Genomic DNA, 26,529 nt, shown 5'->3' with positions numbered 1-26,529 from the left:
AGCTCAGGACAATGGTCAGGATGTTTCTGACCCATGCACACCCTAATACGAAAAGGCTTGCAGCCAATTATTAATAGTTTTTGCAACCCTGGGGTTTTTTGTTTTTTTTTAAAAGGCCGTTCAGCAGAACCCTCTCCTTGTCTACAGTAAATTGATCAGTGGAAACAAGCAACCAAATGTCTATATAATCATTTGCCCAAAATATTTTTTTTTTTCCTTTTATTTTTTACAGTCTCTGGGTCAAGGTGAGAGTCTAAGGGGGGGATACCGCAAAAGAATGTATCCTTATTTATATCAGCCCTAGGAGGGGGCTCGTATCTCTTTTCAGGTTGATTTCAGAGTAATAAAGGGTTAACCAGAATTTTTTTTTTTTTATTTTTTTTTTTTTTCACTCGGGGTATTTAAATGGGCTAACAGAGCTTTTAATGACATAGCTGTAGTATCGGCACCTCCCCAAGCCCCAGAATAATTGTACTCACCGACCGCTGGAGCATCCGTGGGATTCACCGATATATGTTGAGCCGCTACCGATCCGGCGGCATGTGGTTGAACCACATAGGGTTCGGCATCTCTCTGGCGGCACGATCTGCGACGAGAGTGCCTGCTGGATGTCCTGGAGTCGTCGGATGAATCAGCCGTGGTTGATGGCGAACGCCATCCTGATGACCGAGACCGACGGCTTCTGCGAGAGGATGTGGACCGTCGCTCAGAATAGGCAGAGCGGCGATCGCGATCCCTACTGGATCGCCTGCGTCTATATAGGCTACGGGAATGTGAGGAGTCAGAGGAGTCGGAGGCAGCGGAGCGGTGTCCGCGCCCAGGCGTCACCTACCATGGGCCGTGCTTCCAGCACCCGCTGCATCGTGGACAGGGAGGACCCGGGGTAGGTTCTGCAGCTCCGGGGGCAAGGCCGACACTGTATGTGATGTGTGAGGCAAGGCTATCCCCTCTGGTGCCGCTGGGGGCAATGCGAGCACCTGCGGAGCAACAGGATGCAAAGCCATCCCAACAGTAGCTGCAGGAGCAGCAAGCGGCAAAGCCATCACCGCAGCTGCTGCATGAGCCATAGCCATCACTGTTGCCACCGCAGGGGGCAAAGTCATTCCCCCACTCATGTCTATGTGTTGAAGAGACAACTGGGGAGATAACATTGTAGTTGAGGGAGCAGCTGCCCCCACCCTGCCTGCTTCTCCATTAGTGCATTGTGGCAGGGGAGGTAAGAGTAGATAATTGCATCCTACTAGCAAACTCCTCTGCTGAGGAGGATCTGCAGCTATTATTTCCTCCCATGGCTGTGTGTGGGGACGCTAGTACAGGTGGAGTGTTGGGCTGAAGCAGCAAGGATGGGGTTAAGCCTTGCCTCCAGAGCGCAGTGATTTGATTTATTAATTACAGCGGCGCCGCTTTGCCTGTAGGCAGGGCCGGATTAAGGTTGGTGGGGGCCCCTGGGCAGAAAATCTGGTGGGGGCCCCATAAACGTTAACATTTTTAGCCATAACAGTAGAGCGCGAACTGTAGCATTTAGATATAAATTTAATGAACATTTATCTTCTCCTGTTCTGCCACATTCAGATTTACAGTACTACAATACAGACACAGTCCAGGATCACTCACAGCCGTCACTTATACACACAGTACAATACAGACACAGTCCAGGATCACTCATAGCCGTCACTTATACACACAGTACAATACAGATACAGTCCAGGATCACTCACAGCTGTCACTTATACACACAGTACAATACAGACACAGTCCAGGATCACTCATAGCCGTCACTTATACACACAGGACAATACAGATACAGTCCAGGATCACTCACAGCCATCACTTATACACACAGTACAATACAGATACAGTCCAGGATCACTCACAGCCGTCACTTATACACAGAAAGTAGAGTTGCTCACATATTTTTTTATTCATCCCAATGTTAAGGCAGCCAGGGCCGGCTCCAGATTTTTGTGGTCCCCGGTTGAGTCTTAGTGGGCCCCATCCACACACAGACACGCACATACACATACAGGCATACGTACATATACATATTTGAAGACAAATTCACAAAAATACATTTAAACAGACAAATATATGCACAGTCATATACACTGACATACATGCAGACACAGACGCATTACAGGTGTTAATATGGAGAAGTCACAAGCAGCATCACTCACCTCCCCCGCTTGTTTCCGTCCAGCTCCTCCAGGACATGTGGCTGTGTTGCATGATGGCCATCACTAACATGACTGCACACCATGCACACTGACACAGCACTGCTGTATATACATCACAGGAGGGGCTAGGGCCTACAATATATACATTACAGGAGGGGCAGGGGGCATAGACGTTACTGGGGGGGCATAGATGTTGCTGGAGTGGCAAACAGCTCTGGTGGCGTACACATTACTGGGATGGGTGGCTTAGCGCTCTGGGGTGCCGCACTGACTGCTCTGATTCATATATACACACACAGCTCTGCTTCACACACACACACAGCTCTGCTTCACACACACACACAGCTCTGCTTCACACACACACACAGCTCTGCTACACACACAGCTCTGCTACACACAGCTCTGCTACACACACAGCTCTGCTACACACACACACAGCTCTGCTTCACACACAACTCTGCTTCACACACAACTCTGCTTCACACACACACACAGCTGCTTCACACACACAGCTTTGCTTCACACACACACACACACACACACACACACACACACACACTCTGCTACACACACACACACACACACACTCTGCTACACACACACACAGCTCTGCTTCACACACACACACAGCTCTGCTTCACACACACAGCTCTGCTTCACACACACACACACAGCTCTGCTTCACACACACACACAGCTCTGCTTCACACACACACACAGCTCTGCTTCACACACACACAGCTCTGCTTCACACACAGCTCTGCTTCACACACAGCTCTGCTTCACACACAGCTCTGCTTCACACCACACATCTTTCTTCAGCTCTGCTTCACACACACACAGCTCTGCTACACACACACACAGCTCTGCTTCACACACACACAGCTCTGCTTCACACACACACACAGCTCTGCTTCACACACACACAACTCTGCTTCACACACAACTCTGCTTCACACACACACACAGCTGCTTCACACACACAGCTTTGCTTCACACACACACACACACACACACACACACACACACACTCTGCTACACACACACACACACACACACTCTGCTACACACACACACAGCTCTGCTTCACACACACACACAGCTCTGCTTCACACACACAGCTCTGCTTCACACACACACACACAGCTCTGCTTCACACACACACACAGCTCTGCTTCACACACACACACAGCTCTGCTTCACACACACACAGCTCTGCTTCACACACAGCTCTGCTTCACACACAGCTCTGCTTCACACACAGCTCTGCTTCACACCACACATCTTTCTTCAGCTCTGCTTCACACACACACAGCTCTGCTACACACACACACAGCTCTGCTTCACACACACACAGCTCTGCTTCACACACACACACAGCTCTGCTTCACACACACACACAACTCTGCTTCACACACACACACAGCTCTGCTTCACACACACACAGCTCTGCTTCACACACACACAGCTCTGCTTCACACACACACAGCTCTGCTTCACACACACACACAGCTCTGCTTCACACACAGCTCTGCTTCACACACAGCTCTGCTTCACACACACACAGCTCTGCTTCTCACACACACAGCTCTGCTTCTCACACACACAGCTCTGCTTCTCACACACAGCTCTGCTTCTCACACACACAGCTCTGCTTCTCACACACAGCTCTGCTTCACACACAGCTCTGCTTCACACCACACATCTTTCTTCAGCTCTGCTTCACACACACACAGCTCTGCTACACACACACACAGCTCTGCTACACACACACAGCTCTGCTTCACACACACACAACTCTGCTTCACACACACACAGCTCTGCTTCACACACACAGCTCTGCTTCACACACACACAGCTCTGCTTCACACACACACAGCTCTGCTTCACACACAGCTCTGCTTCACACCACACATCTTTCTTCAGCTCTGCTTCACACACACACACAGCTCTGCTTCACACACAGCTCTGTTTCTCACACAGCTCTGTTTCTCACACAGCTCTGTTTCTCACACAGCTCTGCTTCACACACACACAGCTCTGCTACACACACACACACACAGCTCTGCTTCACACACAGCTCTGCTTCACACACAGCTCTGCTTCACACACACACACAGCTCTGCTTCACACACACACAGCTCTGCTTCACACACACACAGCTCTGCTTCACACACACACACAGCTCTGCTTCTCACACACAGCTCTGCTTCACACACACAGCTCTGCTTCACACACACACAACTCTGCTTCACACACACACAGCTCTGCTTCACACACACACAGCTCTGCTTCACACACACACAGCTCTGCTTCACACACACAGCTCTGCTTCACACCACACATATTTCTTCAGCTCTGCTTCACATACACACACAGCTCTGCTTCACACACACACAGCTCTGCTTCTCACACACACAGCTCTGCTTCTCACACACACAGCTCTGCTTCTCACACACACAGCTCTGCTTCACACACACAGCTCTGCTTCACACCACACATCTTTCTTCAGCTCTGCTTCTCACACACAGCTCTGCTTCACACACAGCTCTGCTTCACACCACACATCTTTCTTCAGCTCTGCTTCACACACACACAGCTCTGCTACACACACACAGCTCTGCTTCACACACACACAGCTCTGCTTCACACACACACAGCTCTGCTTCACACACACACAGCTCTGCTTCACACCACACATCTTTCTTCAGCTCTGCTTCACACACACACACAGCTCTGCTTCACACACAGCTCTGTTTCTCACACAGCTCTGCTTCACACACACACAGCTCTGCTTCACACACACACAGCTCTGCTTCACACACACACAGCTCTGCTTCACACACACACACAGCTCTGCTTCTCACACACAGCTCTGCTTCACACACACACACACAGCTCTGCTTCTCACACAGCTCTGCTTCACACACAGCTGTGCTTCACACCACACATCTTTCTTCAGCTCTGCTTCACACACACACAGCTCTGCTACACACACACAGCTCTGCTTCACACACACACAGCTCTGCTTCTCACACACAGCTCTGCTTCACACACACACACAACTCTGATTCACACACACACAGCTCTGCTTCTCACACACACAGCTCTGCTTCTCACACACACAGCTCTGCTTCTCACACACAGCTCTGCTTCTCACACACAGCTCTGCTTCTCACACACAGCTCTGCTTCACACCACACATCTTTCTTCAGCTCTGCTTCACACACACACAGCTCTGCTACACACACACACAGCTCTGCTTCACACACACACAGCTCTGCTTCTCACACACAGCTCTGCTTCTCACACACAGCTCTGCTTCTCACACACAGCTCTGCTTCTCACACACAGCTCTGCTTCACACCACACATCTTTCTTCAGCTCTGCTTCACACACACACAGCTCTGCTACACACACACACAGCTCTGCTTCACACACACACAGCTCTGCTTCTCACACACAGCTCTGCTTCACACACACACAACTCTGATTCACACACACACAGCTCTGCTTCACACACACACAGCTCTGCTTCACACACAGCTCTGCTTCACACACAGCTCTGCTTCACACACACACAGCTCTGCTTCACACACAGCTCTGCTTCACACCACACATCTTTCTTCAGCTCTGCTTCACACACAGCTCTGTTTCTCACACAGCTCTGTTTCTCACACAGCTCTGTTTCTCACACAGCTCTGTTTCTCACACAGCTCTGCTTCTCACACCACACATTTTTCTTCAGCTCTGCCCTTACCTGCTCTGATGCCATCCTCCTGCTGCTCCGGTATAGGCCGCCGTCCTCCTGCTGCTGTTCCGGTGCCGCGGCCATCCTCCTGCTCCGGTGAGTCTCCTCTCCTGGCCGCGGCGCCGGTCTTCTCATCCGCGGCGCCGGTCTTCTCATCCGCGGCCGCGGCGCCGGTCTTCTCATCCGCGGCCGCGGCGCCGGTCTTCTCATCCGCGGCCGCGGCGCCGGTCTTCTCATCCGCGGCCGCGGCGCCGGTCTTCTCATCCGCGGCCTGGGCGGCGTCCTGCTGTGACGGCCGCGGCATTGGACCCCGCAGCAGAGCAGGGAGCAGGCATACCTCTGACCCCGGAAGTACAAACTACTTCCGGGGTCAATCAGCGTCCTGCGCCCGCAGTTTGTTTTTGCGTCTTAGAGACGCAGATACAAATAAATGTAGGTGTGCACACCTCTCTCCCCCCCCCCCCCCCCCCCCCCCCCGAAAACACAGCTGATGTATTAGACTGTCTTTACGGAGGGGGAGAGGGTGTGAAGAAAAAAAAAAAAAAAAAAATTGCTGACGGGTGGCAAGTATGGCCCTGGTGGTGGGGGCCCCCTTGGAAGCTCTTATGGTGGGGGCCCCGGGGCTGAAGCCCCGCCTGCCCCGCCTATAATCCGGCCCTGCCTGTAGGACAGGAGAGGCTTGCGGCCGCCGCGCGTGTTACTGTGGTCGGGCGTGTGGGCGTTACTGAGCGTGGGAACGTGCACGGCGCGCACGTGATTCGCGGGCACGTGGGGCGCGCGCCCGCCCCGCGCGCGTGCGCAGTGTGTGACTCAGACGCTCCGGCGGGCGGCTTAGACAAGCAGGCCGCCTGCCGGCCGGATTTTGCGTCTGAGCCTCAGGAGGAGGGGAACGCTGCTCACCTATAATAGCAGCAAGCCACGCATCACCCTCCCTCCTGATCCTGTCCCTGACAGCCTTGTCCAGCATGTCAGCCATCTCTCACCGAGAACGACAGCAACGTCCGGATCTCACAAGGTGAGGAGAGACCGGAACCAGGAAGAGGGGGAATATTTATAGGGGAAAGAGTGGGATCATGGGAACATTCCCATTGGATAACACCCCTGGAAGGGGGAGGAGGGAGAATTGGACATGAGAGGGAACTTAACCCCTTACTACCAGGGCACAGCAGTCAGGGTGCATTCAGTAAAACACTGACATGCCCTATATATGCAGGGTTTTTCCTTGCTTATGGGCCAACCCAATATGCTGACGTTTCTGTCCATAAAGGATTCCTGGGCCTGGTAGTCGATGCCACGTTTACAGGAAATGGCAAATACTGAGTAAGGGGAGGGATCGTTTGGCACAGGGCCCACCATCTAACCAGCTCCATGCAATTGCAAATTCTGCCTCAAAGAGGGGTACGCGATTAAACGTAAAAAGAAATTATATAAATTGTGTGTGTGGGGGGTCTTTTTTAATTATAATTTTTGTTTAATTGGCTTAATTCTCTTTTTTTACAATGCAGTAGAGAACTCAGGAAACCTGGATTGCCATACCAATTATAATACTCGCTTAAGCTGCATCTGGCACAAAGGACCAGATCATGGAAATGGCTCATTTCTCCTGTAAGTATTGATCCTTTCTGGAGAGAGTATATATACTATGTAGGAATGGGAGAAAGATATAATATACAATTTTTATTTCTGGTTGGTGTGAGATTGGAAAGAATTGATATCATGACAGGCAACATACCTTAATGCAACTCAAGAAAAGTTAAGGGAGGACACCTCTATGTGTGGTGCCCCTGAGGCTTCAGTCGCCAAAGAGCATTGCACCTTATTTTAGGTGTGATATTCGACTCGGGTAAGGAGGGGGTTAATCACCGGTGTTCCACATACGCACTTTCCATAAAGCTTAGGAGCCTTCTCCCAAGAGATTTGGCTCAAGGTAGGCAGGGGGGTGGCCATCATGAGTCATGGGACTTCCCTGGTCAATGAGACCAGCACCAGGGGGGCGGGTTACACTTGGGGTAGAAGTAGGAGCACACTCATACAATCACTAGTCAGTCTACCCGGGACACCAGTTCTGGGACACGACACCATCACCTCTTTCTTCTCTTCTCTGCATGGGGCCTGGGGCTGGGAGCGGAATGCTCGGCTCTGGTGCCTCACAGCTGGAAGGGCAACTCTGAAAAAGGACTTTCTTCTTCTTTCAAACACTGGTGATTTCTCCTAACTTATCCGGGGTCGACGGAGCCTATCACAGCGGGTGACCAGTACTATCCGGGCGAGTGGCACAGCACAAAGAGTGAGTAAAGACACTTGGAACCACAGCATTTGACTCAGACTCTTATTACCGGTACCGCCGCCCTGCGCCTCGGCGCTTAAATGCCGTCACTACTCCCCTCATCATCCTCTCCGGGGCCCGCTCCACCTGTGGGGATCGATACCATTTTTGGCTGCTATTAACATCCACCCCAGAGAACAGCAACAGCAGCGGAGGCTAAATCCCTGGCCGCATACCACAGGTGGCATTGTGGCGCCCTGGCCTAGCCAGGTCGTCACAGATAACACTCAAACACCCCCACCCCCATTAGACAGGGACATCAGCCAAACAAAAATCCTTGTTGCCTCCCTCCAGGGTCTGATGCCCACACCAGGTGGGGCGGAGCTAAGCAGTTGGCCCCAACCACCGAGGAGTTCACAGGCCTGGAGGCGGGAAAAGTGTCAGATAGAGTTTAGGAGTAGAAGAGTGTAGGAGTTCGAAGTGAGAGGAGTAAAACACTCGGGTGCCTGGGTAGTGGCCTGGGCACTAACAGCAAGGTTGGCAGACGGTGGTGGCCGTCTGCAGGAGTGGTGGAGCAACGCGGAACTGTAGGACCGGGGACGGGCGACGGCCCGCCGGTACCGACCGGGGAGCGAAGTGAAGCCAGCACACACAGGCAGGGCCATCGGACCCCGACCAGGCTTGGAGCCGCCGACAATAGTCAGATCCGAATGTGACTGGAACCCCAGGGGTTTCACAACAGCAAAAGTCCCGATTGAAGGCAACCGCCCACACCGTGAGGGTATACAGCTACCGCCTAAGGCTAGAGACCCAAGGGCCAGCGTCTGCGGGCAAACGGGCTCCTCCGGTACCCATACACCGGGGAGCAGACTACCGTTGGGAATCCATAGTAGTCAGAAAGAAGTACATCAAGGTGCAGGGAAAGACAGCCGCCATCACCTGTCCGGGGAGAGACACTGCAGCCGGCTGCGGGACCCGTCCATCCAGCCGTTTGGTTTACCGAGGACTTTGTACCTTTCTTGCTGAGTGAGTACACCCGTGCCATCCGGCACCGCGCCACGCTGTCCCTGCAACCCTGCACCTCACCAACCCTGCCTCCCCGTCACAACATCACCGGGCCCCGGGACCACCGACCCCTACCCACGGAGGGGGAAAACAACATCTCATCTGCTCCCTACCATCGCTCCCGGGATCCCCGTCCCCAGCAGCGGTGGTGCCCATCTTCACCACGACCCATGGGTGGCGTCACGGACTAAATCCCCCAAACCAATCACCCCTTTCACTCACGGGCGAGGAGCGCCGCTCGAGTCCCCGAGCAGCTGCAGCAGCGCCGGATCCGAGCGTTAGCGAGAGCGCAGCAGCGACGGCGTCCTCCCCGCCCGCGACAGCATCACGACATTCATTCTCCTACTACCCCCATCTTCCCTCCTTATTGGTGCACACCTCGGGGCATGAAGCCGGGCAGGCCACCACAACATCCCGGATCATCACACCAGCCCAGTGACGAGTAATGCAGGTACGAGACACCCTGTGCCTGACATCCTCCTGCCCCCTGGGTGCTACATATACATATAGATATATAATTACTGGAACCTTTTTAAGGTTTTGTTATCAACAATAATCTGTTGTCACGACTGTCTCTCTGCATTATGAGACTAGAGACAGATTCAGGGCTATGGAGTCATTTCCATGCAAGTCTTTCAATATTAAATGTGCTTTCCTTTTTTTTGGCAGTTTTTGGGTTAATATCAGTTTTTCCTTGCAAACAGCATATTCATTACCTCTGCTCAGGTGCTTCTAGTTTGGGACCACTTCCGGTCCCTATATACACCCTTTTCTCCCTGTAGAGGGTGCCTGTTATACTGAATCCTCAATCTGAGACTTGGCCTGGAGGTGGAAGGAGCTGTTGGAACCCTTTGTCTGTTGTGATTCCACTGTTTATCTTCCTTCCCTTGTGTGTTGTTTTAGTGCAGCAGTGGGACTAGTGATCCTTACCTGTCTTCTCACTAGCCAGGACTATTATAGGGTCTTTCAGGGCTTCAGGTTCCTACTCGACGACAGGTGAGGAACCTGTATAGGGACTGGCTAGGACTTCAGGGTATAGTTGCAGGTAAGGGGAGAAAATGTCCATCTTCCCTCTCACTAGCTCTAGGGCTCACTGTTCTTAAAGTGCCCCCGGTGTACCCCTTGTCTGTCACGGTGAAATCCCTGTTTGTTGGGGTTGAGTGTTTTGCCCCACGCCAGACCTTCCTCATGTCCATGTGTGACACCTGTGAGAACATTTTATCCACCAAAAACTATTTAAATGGCAGTCTATTTCATTTAAATATAACATTTTTGATACCTTTATGTCCCCAAAGCACTGCTGTAGCAGTGAGAAATCGTGTTTTTGTTTTTTGTTTTTTTTTTTAAGATATACAAATAAGGCTTTAAGTGCATTTGGGCTCCTTGGCTCTCCTGTGTATTTCCCACATAGCACCACTCTTCTGGTTGATTGACAGGTTGTTGGGTTTTTGGTGTGGCTGGTATCTGCAGTAGATCCCTGATGCATGTGCCCTCATATGGGAAAACATTTGACAAGATCAAAATGCATGAAATGACAGTGGGTGAAATAAGTATTGAACACGTCATCAATTGTCTAAGTAAATAAATTTCTAAAGGTGCTACTGACATGAATCTCTGACCAGATGTCAGTAACAACCCATCCAGTCCACACAGGCAAATAAATGAAACTATAGCTGTCCATAAATTAAGTTATGTGTAATAATCAGAAATGACACAAGGAAAAAGTATTAAACACGCTTACTGAAAGTATCTAGTACTTCATACAAACCCTTTGTTGGTGATGACAGCTTCACGACGCCTTTTGTATGGAGAAACTAGTAATTTCCATTGCTCAGGTGTGATTTTGGTCCATTCTTCCACACAAACACTCTTCAACTCCTGAAGGTCCCGTGGGCTTCTTCTATGAATTCTGAGCTTTAGTTCCTTCCATAAATTTTCTATTGGATTTAGGTCTGGTGAACGGCTCGGCCATTCTAGCAACTTTATTTTCTTTCTCTGAAACCAATTGAGGGTTTTCTTGGCTGTGTGTTTGGGATCATTGTCTTTCTGAATTGGCCACCCTCATTTCATCTTCATCATCCTGGTAAACGGCAGTAGATATTTTTTTATCAAGAATTTCTCAGTACATTCATCCTTCCTTGAATCACATGAAATTGATTGATGTTCCTGTTGTAAGGGGTGGGCAGACCCCTTACAAGGAGGTGCAGTTTCCCCCTGAAGATACCTCACTCTGGGGTAGTTACTGTTGATGTTATTAATAAACATGTTTTTACTGTGCAGTGGGTTTTCCCCTAGAGCCCGGGTGGGACGGCTGTCCCCATAGAAACAGGGCAGGAGAGAGGAGGAGCCGGCAGCTTAGAGAGAGAAGTGTGTGTGTGTTGAAGTCAGTTGATTCCGGGAGGGGGAGAAGGAACAGCCAGGGGCAGAGTGTGGAGCTGAGTGGGCAGAAAGAAAGAAAGAAAGAAGGGAAGAAGAGAAGAAGTGTCCTCAAGAGTGGAAGCAGAGCAGGGGCAGAGTGTGGGAGCTGGATGAATAGGGAAGCCGGAGAGAAAAGGAGCAGGCGGAACCTCAAAGTGCGAAGCAGTACCGGTGTGGGTCCGGTCTGTGGGTAGCCGTAGTAAGAGCCAGGTGAAGAGGATTAGCCGGGCACATCCCCACTGGAGGAGACGTCAGGACAGGCTTTCCCTCAGCTAAAGGAAGTGTGAAGTGTCATCTATAACTGCCGGTTGTGTGAAGAACTGTGTAATAAAGAATGCCTTTTGTTTGCACCGAATCATGCCTGGAAAGTGTTTATACGTCGGACGACATCTGCACCACCACACTCTGCCCCACCGAGACATCTCCCGTCCCGATAGTGACGGCGGAGCCAGGGGTAAGCCTGATAGCAAGGGCCACGACTACAACCCTGGAGGCACCCCTGGCACCCCGTTACATGTGGCGTAGTCGGCAGGATGCGGATTATATGCAAGGGGTCCCGACCCAAGAAGACGGAGACCAAGTGGTGCCTAGGGCACAGGATCCGGATTATTGGAGAAGAGTCCCGATCCCTTGGTGGGAAGAAAAAGAAGTGCCTGAAGCGTTGGACCGGGCACAAGATGGCGGCAAGATGGCCGTCGTCTTTGAGAACACAGAAAGCGCGCGAAGAATTGGCGCCAAAAGAAGAGCCTGGGGCTAGCCGGTGCCGAAAAAGAAGTTCGGAGTACTCCGCCCAAAGAGGAGAGGTGCCGGTCCCAGGGCACGGATGAAGATATGTGAAGTGGGCGGTGTTCCAAGGAAAAAGAAGAAGCGCCGCGGAGGGGTCGACCTGATGTGTGAGACTGGGGGTGGAGTATACCCAAGAGCGGGAAAAGTAGGCCAGCCTCCACTTCCTCCAGCTTCTCCCCTGACCCCGCCGCCATTACCAGAGACGCTGACTGAAAACGAGATGGAGACCTCCAGACAACAGCAAGATGTGGTGGCCGCGCTAGCAACCACTAATCTGGGCAGAGGACGCCCGAAGCAGACTGCGGACGCAGAAGGACTTGCCCTTGCTTTACCGGCCGTGCCAGAAGGACCGGAGCGGCCCACAAAAGTAACCTGGGTCACTACCTGGGATGCCGCGACCGGTGAGACCTCGACTGAAGTCCGGGCCACCTACAAGGCACAGCTACATCCGGGGAACAAAGTCCTGGGAACTCCACACCAGTGTCCGGAGGTATTCCCGCCAGACGAGGTGGTATCCCCAACCCACGCAGCAGTTCCGGCCCCGGAAGAGCGACATGCCCGGGAGCTAGAAGAGGACGAGTGGGGATTCTTTTGGGAGCCGGTGAAGCTGACACCCCCGACTCAGCGACCCCATCACCCCCGTCGGGGGTTGAGGAGGCAAGACCGGAGACAGAGGCACCAGAACCAACCGTCAACTACGAACCGTTCCGGAGGCTGCGCCGCTTGCCAGGTCAGTCCCTTTCTGATTATGTGAGGGCTCAGCGGGCCGAATGGCAGCGCGCGTACCACCCCGAGTGACCCGTAATGACCGGAGGTGATGGACATGTTCATCTTGAATACCGGCATTGTTCAAGAGTCGGAAAAGTTCCACAGTTTGCAACCATGTTTAAGCTACTGAGCCCGGAAGGAGCCTGATGCTGGACTGAGCCAGGGGCTCCCTCTGTGTTGTTAACGGAGACTTTACTGTTTTGTACTTTTACCTATCTACTAAGACCGGGAGTGCTGTAAAAGCCTCCGGGCAGAAGACCAGCAAAGACCGGGAGTGCCTGCTGAAGGCCTCCGGGCACACTGCCTATAAAGACCGGGAGCTCCCAGGAGGGACTCAGGGGGCAGAACTTGGGTGCTCAGTGGTTGACTTTGTTTATGAAGGTTTTAAAGTTTTATCCAAAGTTTGCCTTGCTGCTAAATTGTGTTTTACAGGTTCGAGCCTTGCCGGGAGGCTTAGGCTTAAAGAGGGGAGGAATGTAAGGGGTGGGCAGACCCCTTACAAGGAGGTGCAGTTTCCCCCTGAAGATACCTCACTCTGGGGTAGTTACTGTTGATGTTATTAATAAACATGTTTTTACTGTGCAGTGGGTTTTCCCCTAGAGCCCGGGTGGGACGGCTGTCCCCATAGAAACAGGGCAGGAGAGAGGAGGAGCCGGCAGCTTAGAGAGAGAAGTGTGTGTGTGTTGAAGTCAGTTGATTCCGGGACGGGGGAGAAGGAACAGCCAGGGGCAGAGTGTGGAGCTGAGTGGGCAGAAAGAAAGAAAGAAAGAAGGGAAGAAGAGAAGAAGTGTCCTCAAGAGTGGAAGCAGAGCAGGGGCAGAGTGTGGGAGCTGGATGAATAGGGAAGCCGGAGAGAAAAGGAGCAGGCGGAACCTCAAAGTGCGAAGCAGTACCGGTGTGGGTCCGGTCTGTGGGTAGCCGTAGTGGGAGCCAGGTGAAGAGGATTAGCCGGGCACATCCCCACTGGAGGAGACGTCAGGACAGGCTTTCCCTCAGCTAAAGGAAGTGTGAAGTGTCATCTATAACTGCCGGTTGTGTGAAGAACTGTGTAATAAAGAATGCCTTTTGTTTGCACCGAATCATGCCTGGAAAGTGTTTATACGTCGGACGACATCTGCACCACCACACTCTGCCCCACCAAGACATCTCCCGTCCCGATAGTGACGGCGGAGCCAGGGGTAAGCCTGATAGCAAGGGCCACGACTACAACCCTGGAGGCACCCCTGGCACTCCGTTACACTGTGACGCCCTGGCCTATCAGGTCGTCACAGGGTATTGTGCAATCTGCCCTTCTGTGCAATATCCACCTCCTCCTTGGTTAGGGGTCCCCAACTAATGGTGTTTCCAACAGCAGCTAATTAAAATCCTAGGAACACTCTGCACCACACCCACCAGACACACCAGTGGACGGCCTGAGTGGAATAGGGTTGCCCACTTGGGGGGTTGGTTAAGGGGAGGTCAGGAGTGTCAGGAGTAAGTTCAGTTGAGTCAGCGACAGGAGGTGAGAGGAGGTCAGGAGCTGGGCTCCTTGGAAGTACTAGATAGCAAACGGTGGTCTGGTAGGAGCTGGACCCCCGGTCGCAGGGGATAGTGTCAAGGGGCACGGTACTGTCGAGGACAGCCGGCGGCCTTGTACCATCACCGGGCCGGGACTAGGGCACGACGTGGTACGTGGACCCTAGTCAGGGAGTAGCTTCAGGCAACCTGACAATTGATCCGACGAGAACGGAGCCTTCAAGATCCGCTTTCCACCCGCTCCAAAATCGGGGTAATAGCGCAACGAGGGGGATAGGACTTTCCACTAAAACAGTCCAGGAAATCCCAAGCGTGAACCCTGAGAGCAAGCTCCCTCAGTTAGCCAGACTGGGGAGCGGGACCCGACTAGTTTCAGGCTATAGGGGCCAAATAAGAAGAAAACAGTGTACCAAGGGAAAAGGTCACAGATCATCAGGCAACACCAGCGGGAACGGGACCCAAGTGTGCTTCCCTCAGTGGCAGCGGTGTCCAGAACTTTGGTTTATCAAGTTGTCGGTGTCAGCTTCTTAGACTGAGTGAGTACGCAAGTGACCCTTTCACCCCAACGGCACATCCCCGTCACCATCACCGAGTCCCAGGGCATTCCCCCTACCCGTGGAGGCGTTAAACACCTAGCTGCCCGCTCCATCGTCACCGGGTACTCCCAGCTGCAGCGGTGGTACTCCACCTTACCACACACCACGGGTAGCGTCACGAACTTTAACTATACAGCCCCATGTAAATTCTTCCCCTTTTATTTGAGTGGCCGCACGACCCCAACCCCCGGATCTGGAGACCCCTCGAGCCACCGCGGATCCGGATCCAAGCAGCCCGGCTGCTGAGGTGGGGGCGGCACATTCCCACCATTGATGTTCCCACGTTCACACTTCACAGTTGTTGGTATTTTGGGGGTGATCTGCCTTTTGGCCTCCAAACATGGTGTGTATTATGGCATCCAAAGAGTTCAATTTTGGTCTCATCTGACCAGATTATATTATCCGAGTGTTTAACAGGCTTGCCTAAATGTTGTTCAGCAAACTTTAACCCTTTAAGAACCAAGCTACTTTGTACGTTAATGACTGAGCCCTATTTTTCAAATAGGTAATAATTCTGGAACGCTTCAACGTATCCAAGTGATTGTGAGATTGTTTTTGTGGCATGTTGTACTTCCTGTTCATGATAAATAAAAACAAATAATATAAAATTTATGAAAATATAAAAAAATTGGCAAAAAGGGTGAAAAATTTTCAATTTTCAAAGTTTGAATTTTTATGCCCTCCAACCAGTTATACCACACAACATAGTTAATAAATGAAATTTGTCACATGTCTACTTTAGCTCAGTACCATTTTGGAAACAGATTTTTTTTTATTATTAGGAAGTTAGAAAAGTTAAAAGTTTATTAACATTTTCTAATTTTTCCAACAAAATTTACAAAACCAATTTTTTTAAGGACCACATCACATTTGAAGTGACTTTGAGACTCCTAGGTGACAGTACCCAAAAGTGATGCCATTTTAAAAACTGCACCCCTCAAACTGCGCATAACTACTGTTAAAAGGTTTATTAACCCTTTAGGTGCACCACAGGAATTAAAGCAACGTGGAAGGAAAGAATTAACATTTTACCTTTTTCCCACAAAAATGTCACTTTATCTCAAAATTTTGCATTTTCACAAGGGTAACAAGAGAAAAAGCACCATACAATTTGTTGTGCAATTTCTCCTGAGTACGCCGATACCCCATATTTGGTGAAAACCTACTGTTTAGAGACGAAAGAGACGCGCCTAAATATGTGGGGAAGTGGAATGGGGATCTGGGTTTAACTATCTCGGAGGAGTGGAAATCGGCCTTTCTTTTCACGCACAAGTTTTCTGTTGCGTGCGCAGCACAGGAAAAAAATTATAAAATACTCATACTTTGGTACTTGTGCCCAGACACCCTTCACACTATTTATCCCTCCGTTTCCAACAGAGGCTGGCGGTGCAAAAGGGAGAGGGGCAGCTTTCTGCACATTTGATGGCATTGCAACCTTACCAGACCTTTCTGGAATAGGGTATTCTCGGCATATAATTGCATTAGTGGGGAAAACCTGTCGGGATCCCCCAAACAGCCTTAATTTCGATCCTCCCGGGAACCGTCAGATCGCAGAAGTTGTGTCTATTGAGATTTTGCCTGTCGGCCGCTCTGACAGTGATTCCATGGCTTTAAAGATTCCCCCCCCCAAACTCCTAGTATGGAAGAATGGTTCAAGGAGATGGTTTACCTGTGTAGGATGGAGGATCTCACTGCTGAGGTGAATGATTCCACTGAGAAATTCCTGAAAATATGGAGCCCTTGGATTCTGTTCCTGGACTCCCCATCTTTCAGGACTCTACTTATCGGAGCTGAGGCTCCTGCTTAATCAAATTGATCTGGGCTCCCATACCCTGCCCCACACTCTGTCTCCAGTTCTTCTCTTAGACATAGCCCATCCTCAGGCTAGGAATGTTTGGGTCTCCAACTATTCTATTTACTTCCCTTCTGCTCTTACTTCCCCCTTCCCCATGCCTCCTGGGTTGTGTTTTTGTGTTTTTTCTCTCTTCCTCTCTCTTGCCTGGGTCTATTGAGATTCTACCTGTCGGCCGCTCGGACAGTGATTCCTAGGCTTTGGAGATCCCCCCCCACAAACTCCCAGTATGGAAGAGTGGTTCAAGGAGATGGTTTACCTGTGTAGGATGGAGGATCTCACCACTAATGTGAATGATTCCACCAAGAAATTCCTGAAAATATGGAGCCCTTGGATTCTGTTTCTGGACTCCCCATCTTTCAGGACTCTACATATTGGGGATGAGGCTCCTGCTTCCTCTAATTGATCTGGGCTCCCGTACCCTGCCCCACACTATGCCCCCAGTCCTTCTTTTAGGTATAGCCTGTCCTCTGGCTAGGAGTCTTTGGGTTTCTCACCATTATATTCACTTCCCTCCCTTCTCCCCCTTTCCCCTCCCCATTCCTCCTGGGGGGTGTTTTTTTTCTCTCTTCTTCTCTCTGTGCCTGCCCCTCTTCCCGCATTCCCTTCCCATGTCTTTTTCTTCTTATCTGTTCAAAGCCCTTTCCATTTTTGCATCTAGCCTGTTGTATGATACAGTTCTTGGAGCGCTCTGTGCACATTATGTATGTTTGTGTTATGCTCTCGAGAATCAGACCGGTTGAGGTCTCGCCGAAGCATCACTTTTCCAGTATTGCCACATTTGATTGCATTCAACTTTAATGTCTTTATCTACATGTTCTTGTCTAAAAACTTTTTTTGCTGAGAAAATTTCAATAAAGAGAGATTAAACATAAAAACTACTGTTTGGGTGCACGGCAGGGCTCAGAAGGGAAGGAGCACCATTTGACTTTTGGAATGCAAAATTGGCTGGAGTAGATAGCAGACGCCATGTTGCATTTACAGAGCCCCTGATGTGCCTAAACATTGCAAACCCCTCAAGTGACCTCATTTTGGAAACTACACCCCTTAAGGAATTTACCTAGAGGTTTGGTGACCACTTTGAGCCCACAGAATTTTATAACGTTGAGCCATGAAAATAGAAAAACACATTTTTCCCACAAAAATGTTACTTTTGTGCCAAGTTTTTCATTTTCATAAGGGTAACAGGAGAAAGTGGATAATACAATTTGATGTGCAATTTCTCCTGAGTACACGGATACCACATATGTGATAGAAAACTACTGTTTGGATGCATGGGCTTGGAAGAGAAGGAACAAAGCACCATTTGACTTTTAGAGTCCAAACTTGAATAGCTGGAATAGATCGTGGACGCTATGTCACTTTTGCGGAACACTTGATGTGCCTAAAAATTACAACCCCCCCCCCCACACACACACACACAAGGAAACTATACCCCTTGAGGAATTTATCTAGAGGTATTGAGAGCCTCTTGAACTTACAGGTGCTTCACAGAATCTTAAAACATCGAGTCGTGAAAATAAAAAATTACATTCCCCCCCTTCAAAAAATGTTGTTTTAGCCTTTAATTTTTCATTTTCACAAGAGTAACAAGAGAAAATGGACCAAATAATTTGTTGTGCAATTTCTCCTTAGTACAAGGATAGAAACTTATTTGAGCACATGGCTTGGAAGGGAAGGAGCGCTATTCGATTTCTGGGGTGCAAAGTTGTCTGAAATAGATTGCAAACAGTATGTCGCATTTGGAGAGCCATTGAGGTTCCAAAACAGCACAAACCTCCCCAAAATGACACCATGTCAGAAGAGCAGAAATCTCCCTCAAGTGACCCCAATTTCTGGGAATTCATCTTTAGTGTAATGATGAATTGGACTATATGGATATGTTCCAGAAACAAGCAGCAATGGATGTTGCATAGTGATAATTTAAATCTGTCATTATAGTGACCAGTACATTGTAGTGCCCATACATTGTGTGATGAAACTCTGCCAACAGCCCAGTCACTCCGGGAGACTGGGTCCCTCCTTGGTGATGTCGGATCAACTTCCAATTCTGGAATTTGACATGACATCATCTAACATCAGAGGCCGCAGCAGCCCGCGTCAAATGATGGGGATGAGCGGATAGCGACAGCGCCACTCACAGTCAGAATTGGTAACAGAAAGTATTTGGAAAAAGCCTTCTTTCTAAGTTTTAAATCAATGTAGCCACTATGCATTGTAGTGGACCACCTCTTTAAAGCTTACAAGTATGGTCTATGGCAGGGAAGGACATATCATTGGTGCAGCCTGGCCCATTTTTACCTCCAAACTGTAACGCCTGCCTGAAACCATAGACTCAGACGGGCTGTAATGGACAGGCTAGAGAAAAGCTGCTCACAAAGCAGGACCCCGAGAACCCTGAAACCCTTTAACCCCTATACAGGGATTTGGAATAACACAGAGCCCCGGAGATCACTACCTGTGAGTCCAGATGAAAGTAGTAGTCCAGATGAAAGTAGTAGTCCAGCAGGGTCAAATCAGTAAATGCAGAACAGAGACAAAATCAGGCAGGCAAAGACGTAGTCAGAAAACCAGGCAGAGGTCAAATCCGGATCGGGAAGCAAGGTACAAAGATGGTAGGCAGGAGGGTAGTCAGAAAACACGCAGAGGTTAAAACACAGGAATCACAATACAGAACAGAGCGAGAACCAGGAATACAAACTATCTCTGGCAGTAAGCAGCAGACAGGAGGGGGAATTAGAAGGGTGTGGTGTCTTCCCATTGGCTGTAGCTGAATGGTGGTAACATCAGCTGGAAGACACACACCACCTACAGTCAGCCAGTGGCACTGCAGTTCCCTGGGGAACACAGCTTAGGCCACCTGGTGATCGAAGCAGAAGTTGCAGGAGCGGACTCCGGTGGTGACGTGACACAAACTAGGTGGATTATGCATTTTTTATAAGCTCTTGTGCTGCAAAGGGCCCATATATAGTTCTTGCACAGGGGCTCTTTTCTGCCCGTGTCCACCAGCAGTGATCTATGGGAAAAATATTACCGATTTTCGCAACAAAGATCCATAACACGACCGTATACATGAGTCATTAATAAAGATGTTGGCACGAGCGACAACAGAAAGGGCAGACATATTTTTCATCACTTTTGAAACTGTTGTTAGTAAGTTGAGTAATGGACAAAGGGAAAACCAAAATGGCTGAATTCTTGTGGTCACTTTTGAGAAAAACACATCTGCCTCACAGCAGAAATCAGCCATAATTCCTGTAAGTAAAGTAACCATAATGACCATATATAAGGTAGATCTTTAAAGTTTTTAAAACTGATTTTTTTTTTCTTGTTTCCTGATTTTTTTGCAGCAATTTAATAGATAACAATTATGATGACGTGAAGACCTGTTATCTTGTATCGGGAACGTACGAAGAGAGCTATAACTGTGATATCACTGACCTGGTCTTCGATGAGACGGACAGTTATAATATAGCAGTACATGACTCGTCTTCAACAGAAAATCTAGCAATTATTGAAGAATTTTACCCACGCTGTAACAGTAAGTGATGTGTCACGGCACAAACTACGGGAGAGTCTGGCGTGAGCCAAAAACACACAACAACAGGGGTTATGCCATGACAAATAAGGGGTACACTGGGGACATGTTAATAATGGTGGGACCTAGGACTAGTGAAAGGGAAGATGGACACCTCCTCCACTAACCTGCTGCTGTACCCTGCACTACTAGCCAGTCCCTATACAGGTTCCTCACCTGTCACTGAGCAGGAACCTGAAGCCCTGAAAAAAACCTACAATAATACCTGGCTAGTGAGTTGGCAGGTGAAGGACGCTAGCCCCACTGCTTCAGTAAAGCAACACACCAGGGATGGAAGACAGACAGGGGGACAACACTACAACAGACTGCTGCAGTCAGAACCGAAACTTCAGCAGCTCCTCCCACCTCCAGTCCAAGCATCCCAATGGCAAAGAGAATAACTGGAACCCTCTGCTGGTAGTACAGGGTATATATAGGGACTGGGAGTGATCCCAAACCAGAACCACCTGAGCTGATAATAAGCCTGCTTGCAGGTAAGGAATACTGATATTAACCCTATGACTGCCAAAAGAAAGGAAAACTTGTTTAATATAGAGAGCCAAGGAAGGAGATGATTCTCAAGTGCAGGATCTGTCAGAAGTCTCACATAGGAGAGAGACGACCGTGACATGAAGATAGCACTGTAATATCCCAACAAATTGCAAAAGAAAAACTCCACCGCAGTGACGATCAGACCCTTTCTCCATCACTACATATTTCAACCAGGTACAGTTGATCTTTCTTATCGCTCCATATTTGGACCAAGCTCTACTTTTAGCAAAATCTGTGTTTGCAAGCGGAACAGTTAGAGATGCCCAAATTATCCATTGTGGCAAATTCTGTTGCTTTTTGATGACAGAAAACTGACCTAAAGGTATTATAACATTTTGTAATAGGAAAAATAGGGGGGGGGGGGAGGTGTGGCACAGGCTAATAGGCAAAGCCGTCGATAGGAGAGGAATGGGGGCAAATTGGGTAATTGTCCAGGGCCCCCACTCCCTTGGAGAACCCCATTGTCTACAACAGGAGCTGCATTTAAAATAGCATTAAAACAATAAAAAAATATATATTTTTTCCCATTTTCCAGTACACTATGAGGCAGAATTAATAGTTTCATTCAAAAGTACAACTCGTTCCACAAAAAAACAAGTCCTCATTTGGGTATATGGAAAAATACAACAAGTTATGGCGCTTAGAAAAAGGTTAGAAAAAAAGCAAAATCTGAAAATCACCCAGGAGTGAAAGTGTTAAAATCCTTGTAATCGCCATATAATAGTGTGCCGCCCAGGGCTATGGGGTTCTCGGTCCCGGGCCGTATATTTACGGGGATAGTTCACTGGGTGGCAGTTGCCTGGTTCCGTGACCCTGGGAGTCGCTTGAAAAGAGGGTTATGTACAGGGGACTATTTACAAAGTTTGTATCGTGACGCCACTTGCGGGGTTGCGGTTATGGTGATGGAACCACCGCTGCTCAGTCTCTCACCGCTGGGGTTGATGTTAGTGGCAGCTTGGATGTTGGGCCCTCCGCAAGTAGGGCCGGGGCCCCAGGGGGTAGGTGATGGAAAGAAGGTATGCCACACAAGGGATTGCAGTGTAACTGGGTTCTTTACTCACGGCAGCTTGATGACTGGTACTGGGAGAAAGGCTGGTGTTCACCGCTGGTTCCCTTAGTCCCAGGTGGCTTCTTTCCCTTGCACCTTACTCAAGTTGGTGGGTCCCCGTGCTTGGAGCATCTGGGGGTCCCCTCCTAGTTGTCTCTCAGTCTTTAGTCCGTACGGCGGCAGTTTGAACCCTGTAGGGTGGGTGTTCTGTTCTGGTCCCTGGTTCTCCCGTCACTGCTGGTGCCCCCGAACTTTACGGTTAGTGAGGTCCTGGATGGTCCCCTCACTGTGCAGATTTTATCAGGTCTACCTGGAGCGTTTGCCTGACCTAGGGCTCTGTATCCTGTCGGTGCAATGGTTCCAGGAGTACTCCACCAGCAACCACACACCTGGGCCCTCAGGTCACAGTTACATACTCCCGTCAGTGCGGTCACGTCCAACTCCTCTCTCTTTCACCTCTCACTCTCTGACTGTCTACCCACTGAGTGTCCCCTCCCACCTGGTTGCCGTCTAGTGGACTGGATCAGCCCCACCCCTGGGTGGCCATCCATTGGGTCCAATTTTAGTCTGTCACCATTAGTTGGGGATAGGGAAAACTGGGATAAACGTATGTTTTGGTGTTACCAGCACTGGTCTTCCAGGTTCCTGAGGGGTAGGCCCTGCATCTTTGACAGGATGCAGTATCTTGTAGCTCCAGATGGGTTCAGGGGCGCTACAATAGCAGCAGGAGATCTCCCTGTAGGCTTCATCCTTTTGCATCCTTCAAATGTGTTCAGGGGTGTTATTGTGAAAAAAATAATAATTTCAATGTTTATCTATTTAGTCAAGCTGGATCCGCCTTCTGATCTGTTATACAATTTCACTGGGATGGCGTATAACATAACGTGGAACGGAAATCATAACCTTGGAGATTTTACCAAAATATATTTTGAATTGCAGCTCAAAAAGGAATCCTCAAACCAGGTGGGGATACAACACAAAAGATTCGCTGGGAAATGTTTAGCAATAGGGAAATTTGTAGAGTATTTTCCCTTATCTTCCATTATTAATGTCTAAAATCAGCTTGAAGAGGATCTTTAATTTGCAATACGTTTGTTCTCACGGATCTGGCGTTGTTTTGTTCCTGCATTCTCCATTTATGAGATATAGCCACCTGTATATAACTCTAGTCTGTACATCCAACTAGGCATAGTTCTCAAAAACCCACTGTTAGAAAATCATTGAAGACCACGCCCAGTTGGCTAAAAGACTAGATTTACATACAAGGAAGAAAAGGTCATCTCTCGAGAAAAGAGAGAAGAACGAACAATAGAAAAGTAATGCCGGATTCTAAAGAACAGTGGCATTTACACCAGGTAATAAAATATTTAATTACAGCAAGTGATGGGTCCTTTTTAAAGTTATAATCCAACAGTATATGAATATTAAATAGAGTATAAAAGTAATTTCACTGAGCTGTTTTCATAAATCAGAGAATTAAAAGGAATGACAATGAGCATGCTCCACCTCTGCTCCATAGACATCTTTCTGGTATCAGTGGAGTGGCGTTAGTGTGTGTAATGCTCGCGGGCAGTGTCGGACTGGTTACCGGAGGAATCTCCAGTAATACCAGGCCTGGCCGCGGTTACCTGCCCTGAGCTCCGGAGTGCAGCCTGGACTGAACTCGGGGTTGGCAGGACTGAACCGTGAGCGCCGATTGATTCCCCGACGATTGCGGTTCAGTTCATGGCAGCTGCAGAGAGGCCGGACTGCACTCCAAAGCTGTCACCTGAGCTCCGGAGTTTGGCCTGTTCACAGCTGTGACATGAACTAAACCGCAATCGCCGGGAATCATTCGGCGTTCGCAGTTCAGTCCTGCAAACCCTGAGTTCAGTCCAGACTGTACTCCGGAGCTCAGGTGAGAGCTCCAGAGTGCAGTGCAGGTAACCGCGGCCAGGCCTGGTATTACTGGAGGTTCCTCCGGTAGCCAGTCTGATTCAGCTCGCAAGTGCGAGCAGGATTGGACCCACTGGACCGCAGCACTGATACACCTGAAGGGTGTGACTAAGTGCACACCGTGTACTTGTAAGAGCAAGGTCAAGATGCAGCACACAGACAAGGAGGACACAGTGGTGACACAACAAAATGTATTAATTTACAAGCAGGGGTTGGAAAATACAGAAGTTGCTTATCACAAGGGAAGAATTACAGTTATTTTAGTGCTCAACAACAGCAATCAAAGGTCTGGTCTACAAAACTTCAGGGAAGGAGCATGCTTTCTATTAATTCATGGCCCACGTTAACTACCAGGGGACAGGATATGGACCAGTCAGAGTCAACGTCAGTAGTCCTAAGCTACTAATCTACATCTCGATAGGTTCCAGTCACCGAATTGCACAGTACACTAAGCTCAAACCACTATCATCACAATTCCCACATTAAGTACTGCACGGCCAACAGGAGGCAACAGCTAGGCGTATTCAGGTCACTCATGGCTGGCTGTCTTGGCTGGCGATGTCAGAGAAAAGCGGGGGTCTCGGGGGTCTTGACTGACATAGCGGAGGTCTTGACTGGCGTAGCGGGGGTCTTGACCGACGTAGTGGGGGTCTTGCTGGATGGTGCAGGGGATCTCGCTGGATGGTGCAGGGGTCTTGCTGAACAGTGCGGGGGTCTTGCGGGATGGTGCGTGGGTCTTGGGAGTCTTGCTGGATGATGCAGGGGTCTTGTGAGTGCGAGAATTGAGGACTACCTGTTCCAGTATCCTCCGGAATCATCTCTCTGTAGCTCAAATATTCTGCAGGGGAGACCTCCTTCTGCCCGTCGGTCTGCACGTCCCCGCGCTGCCCCTTCTTTGCGCCAGAACTGCCTTTCCAGTTGGCTCTTGGGCTTTCCACTCTTCTTCCTTTTCCCTTGTCTTCTGCTGAACAGGTCCATCTCTCTAAAACCTTCCTCCGGGAACCAATCCTACAGTTTTGGATTCCTAACTTACTAATTGTCTTGCGCCCATTCTGTCTTCGGCCAGTGGAGGGCAGTGTTGAAGCATTAATCTCATAAGGATGCACTGATTGCTGTGCTTATAATCCTACATACTCACCAGAGCCTCTGATGATGAGGTCAGTTTGGCTGGAAGTAGTCAACAGGAGCTACTCAGGAAGACCTGATACTGTACAGTGGACGTACAGATAAGGACAGTCTCTGATAGGAAGCGGCACATTTGGCATGGCTAATGCAATATCACGGGCTATGTAGTTACAGGACAGGGACTCCTAGGCCCGCTTGCAGACTCAAGACACTGCACTATCCCTTATCTCAGAGGTAGGCTTGATGGTAGCCTGGTTTGAGCCCCCAGTGTGACCCTGATATTACTCCCCCCACACTGGGAGCGTGCTGGAAACCCAGAAACAAAACCCCAGGCAAAGTACATAGACAAGGGAGAATGAAAACACGTACACACTGCACTCAAGCAGTTGCTGTAATCCATGAGTGCGGATCTGGACAGCACATGACATGCAGACTGGATGGCAGGAACCAGCAGATATGGAGGACTTGGCTGATATGGCAGGGGTACCTGAGATGGTAATTACTGACAGGCACAGCAGACATGGAGGGGTCAACGGGTGCAGCAGCTACAACAGACACAGATGATATGGATAGATGCAGCAGCGGGTACAGCAGGTACTAGGATACAGATTGGTGTTTGCAATACAGTAACACAGCTGCAGCAGAAGGGTAAGGTCCTTGACAACTAATAATGTGTCTCTAAGATTAGATCACGTTGCCCAGGCACCTGCCATAGGATGCCTTAAATACTTAGTGCCTCTCAGCCTATGGCTAAGAGGCACTTCCAGATTAGGGCGCGCTGGCCCTTTATGAATAGGTGCATGCACACTCTAAGCATGCTCCCAGGAGACCTAAGTGGCATTGGTAGGCCCTGAGAACCGGCGGCAAGGAACAGAGACACAGAAGCTACTGCTGAGCGGCTGGGAGGGTGAGTGTGCCAGTGTCCCCATTCGGAGAGGGGGGGTAGGACACTGCTGGGACATCGGAAGAGCACACTCCTTGCCTAGGAAAGCAACCACCTCTGATAGACTGCAGAAGTGGTTGGTAACTAGTATCATGCTAGGTATGGAGAAGTACCAAGCGAACGGCAAAATGGAAGGCAAACCCTGTGTCTAGGGAAGG

At 49.7% G+C, this 26,529-nt stretch overlaps 1 protein-coding gene across 1 annotated transcript in view; it reads left to right on the top strand.

The window, feature by feature from the left end:
* LOC142246163 (interleukin-9 receptor-like) overlaps positions 1-26,529 on the top strand; it is a 65,277-nt gene that overhangs the window by 24,175 nt on the left and 14,573 nt on the right. The window contains exons 3-5 of the mRNA XM_075319195.1: positions 7,431-7,530; positions 20,542-20,732; positions 23,192-23,331. Coding sequence (XP_075175310.1) covers positions 7,431-7,530; positions 20,542-20,732; positions 23,192-23,331 — 431 coding nt within the window. The remainder of the gene's footprint in view (positions 1-7,430; positions 7,531-20,541; positions 20,733-23,191; positions 23,332-26,529) is intronic.

This window comes from Anomaloglossus baeobatrachus, chromosome 7, assembly GCF_048569485.1.
Source record: "Anomaloglossus baeobatrachus isolate aAnoBae1 chromosome 7, aAnoBae1.hap1, whole genome shotgun sequence".
In the NCBI taxonomy this organism is placed as follows: domain Eukaryota; kingdom Metazoa; phylum Chordata; class Amphibia; order Anura; family Aromobatidae; genus Anomaloglossus; species Anomaloglossus baeobatrachus.
This window is presented reverse-complemented; position numbering and strand designations above follow the sequence as displayed.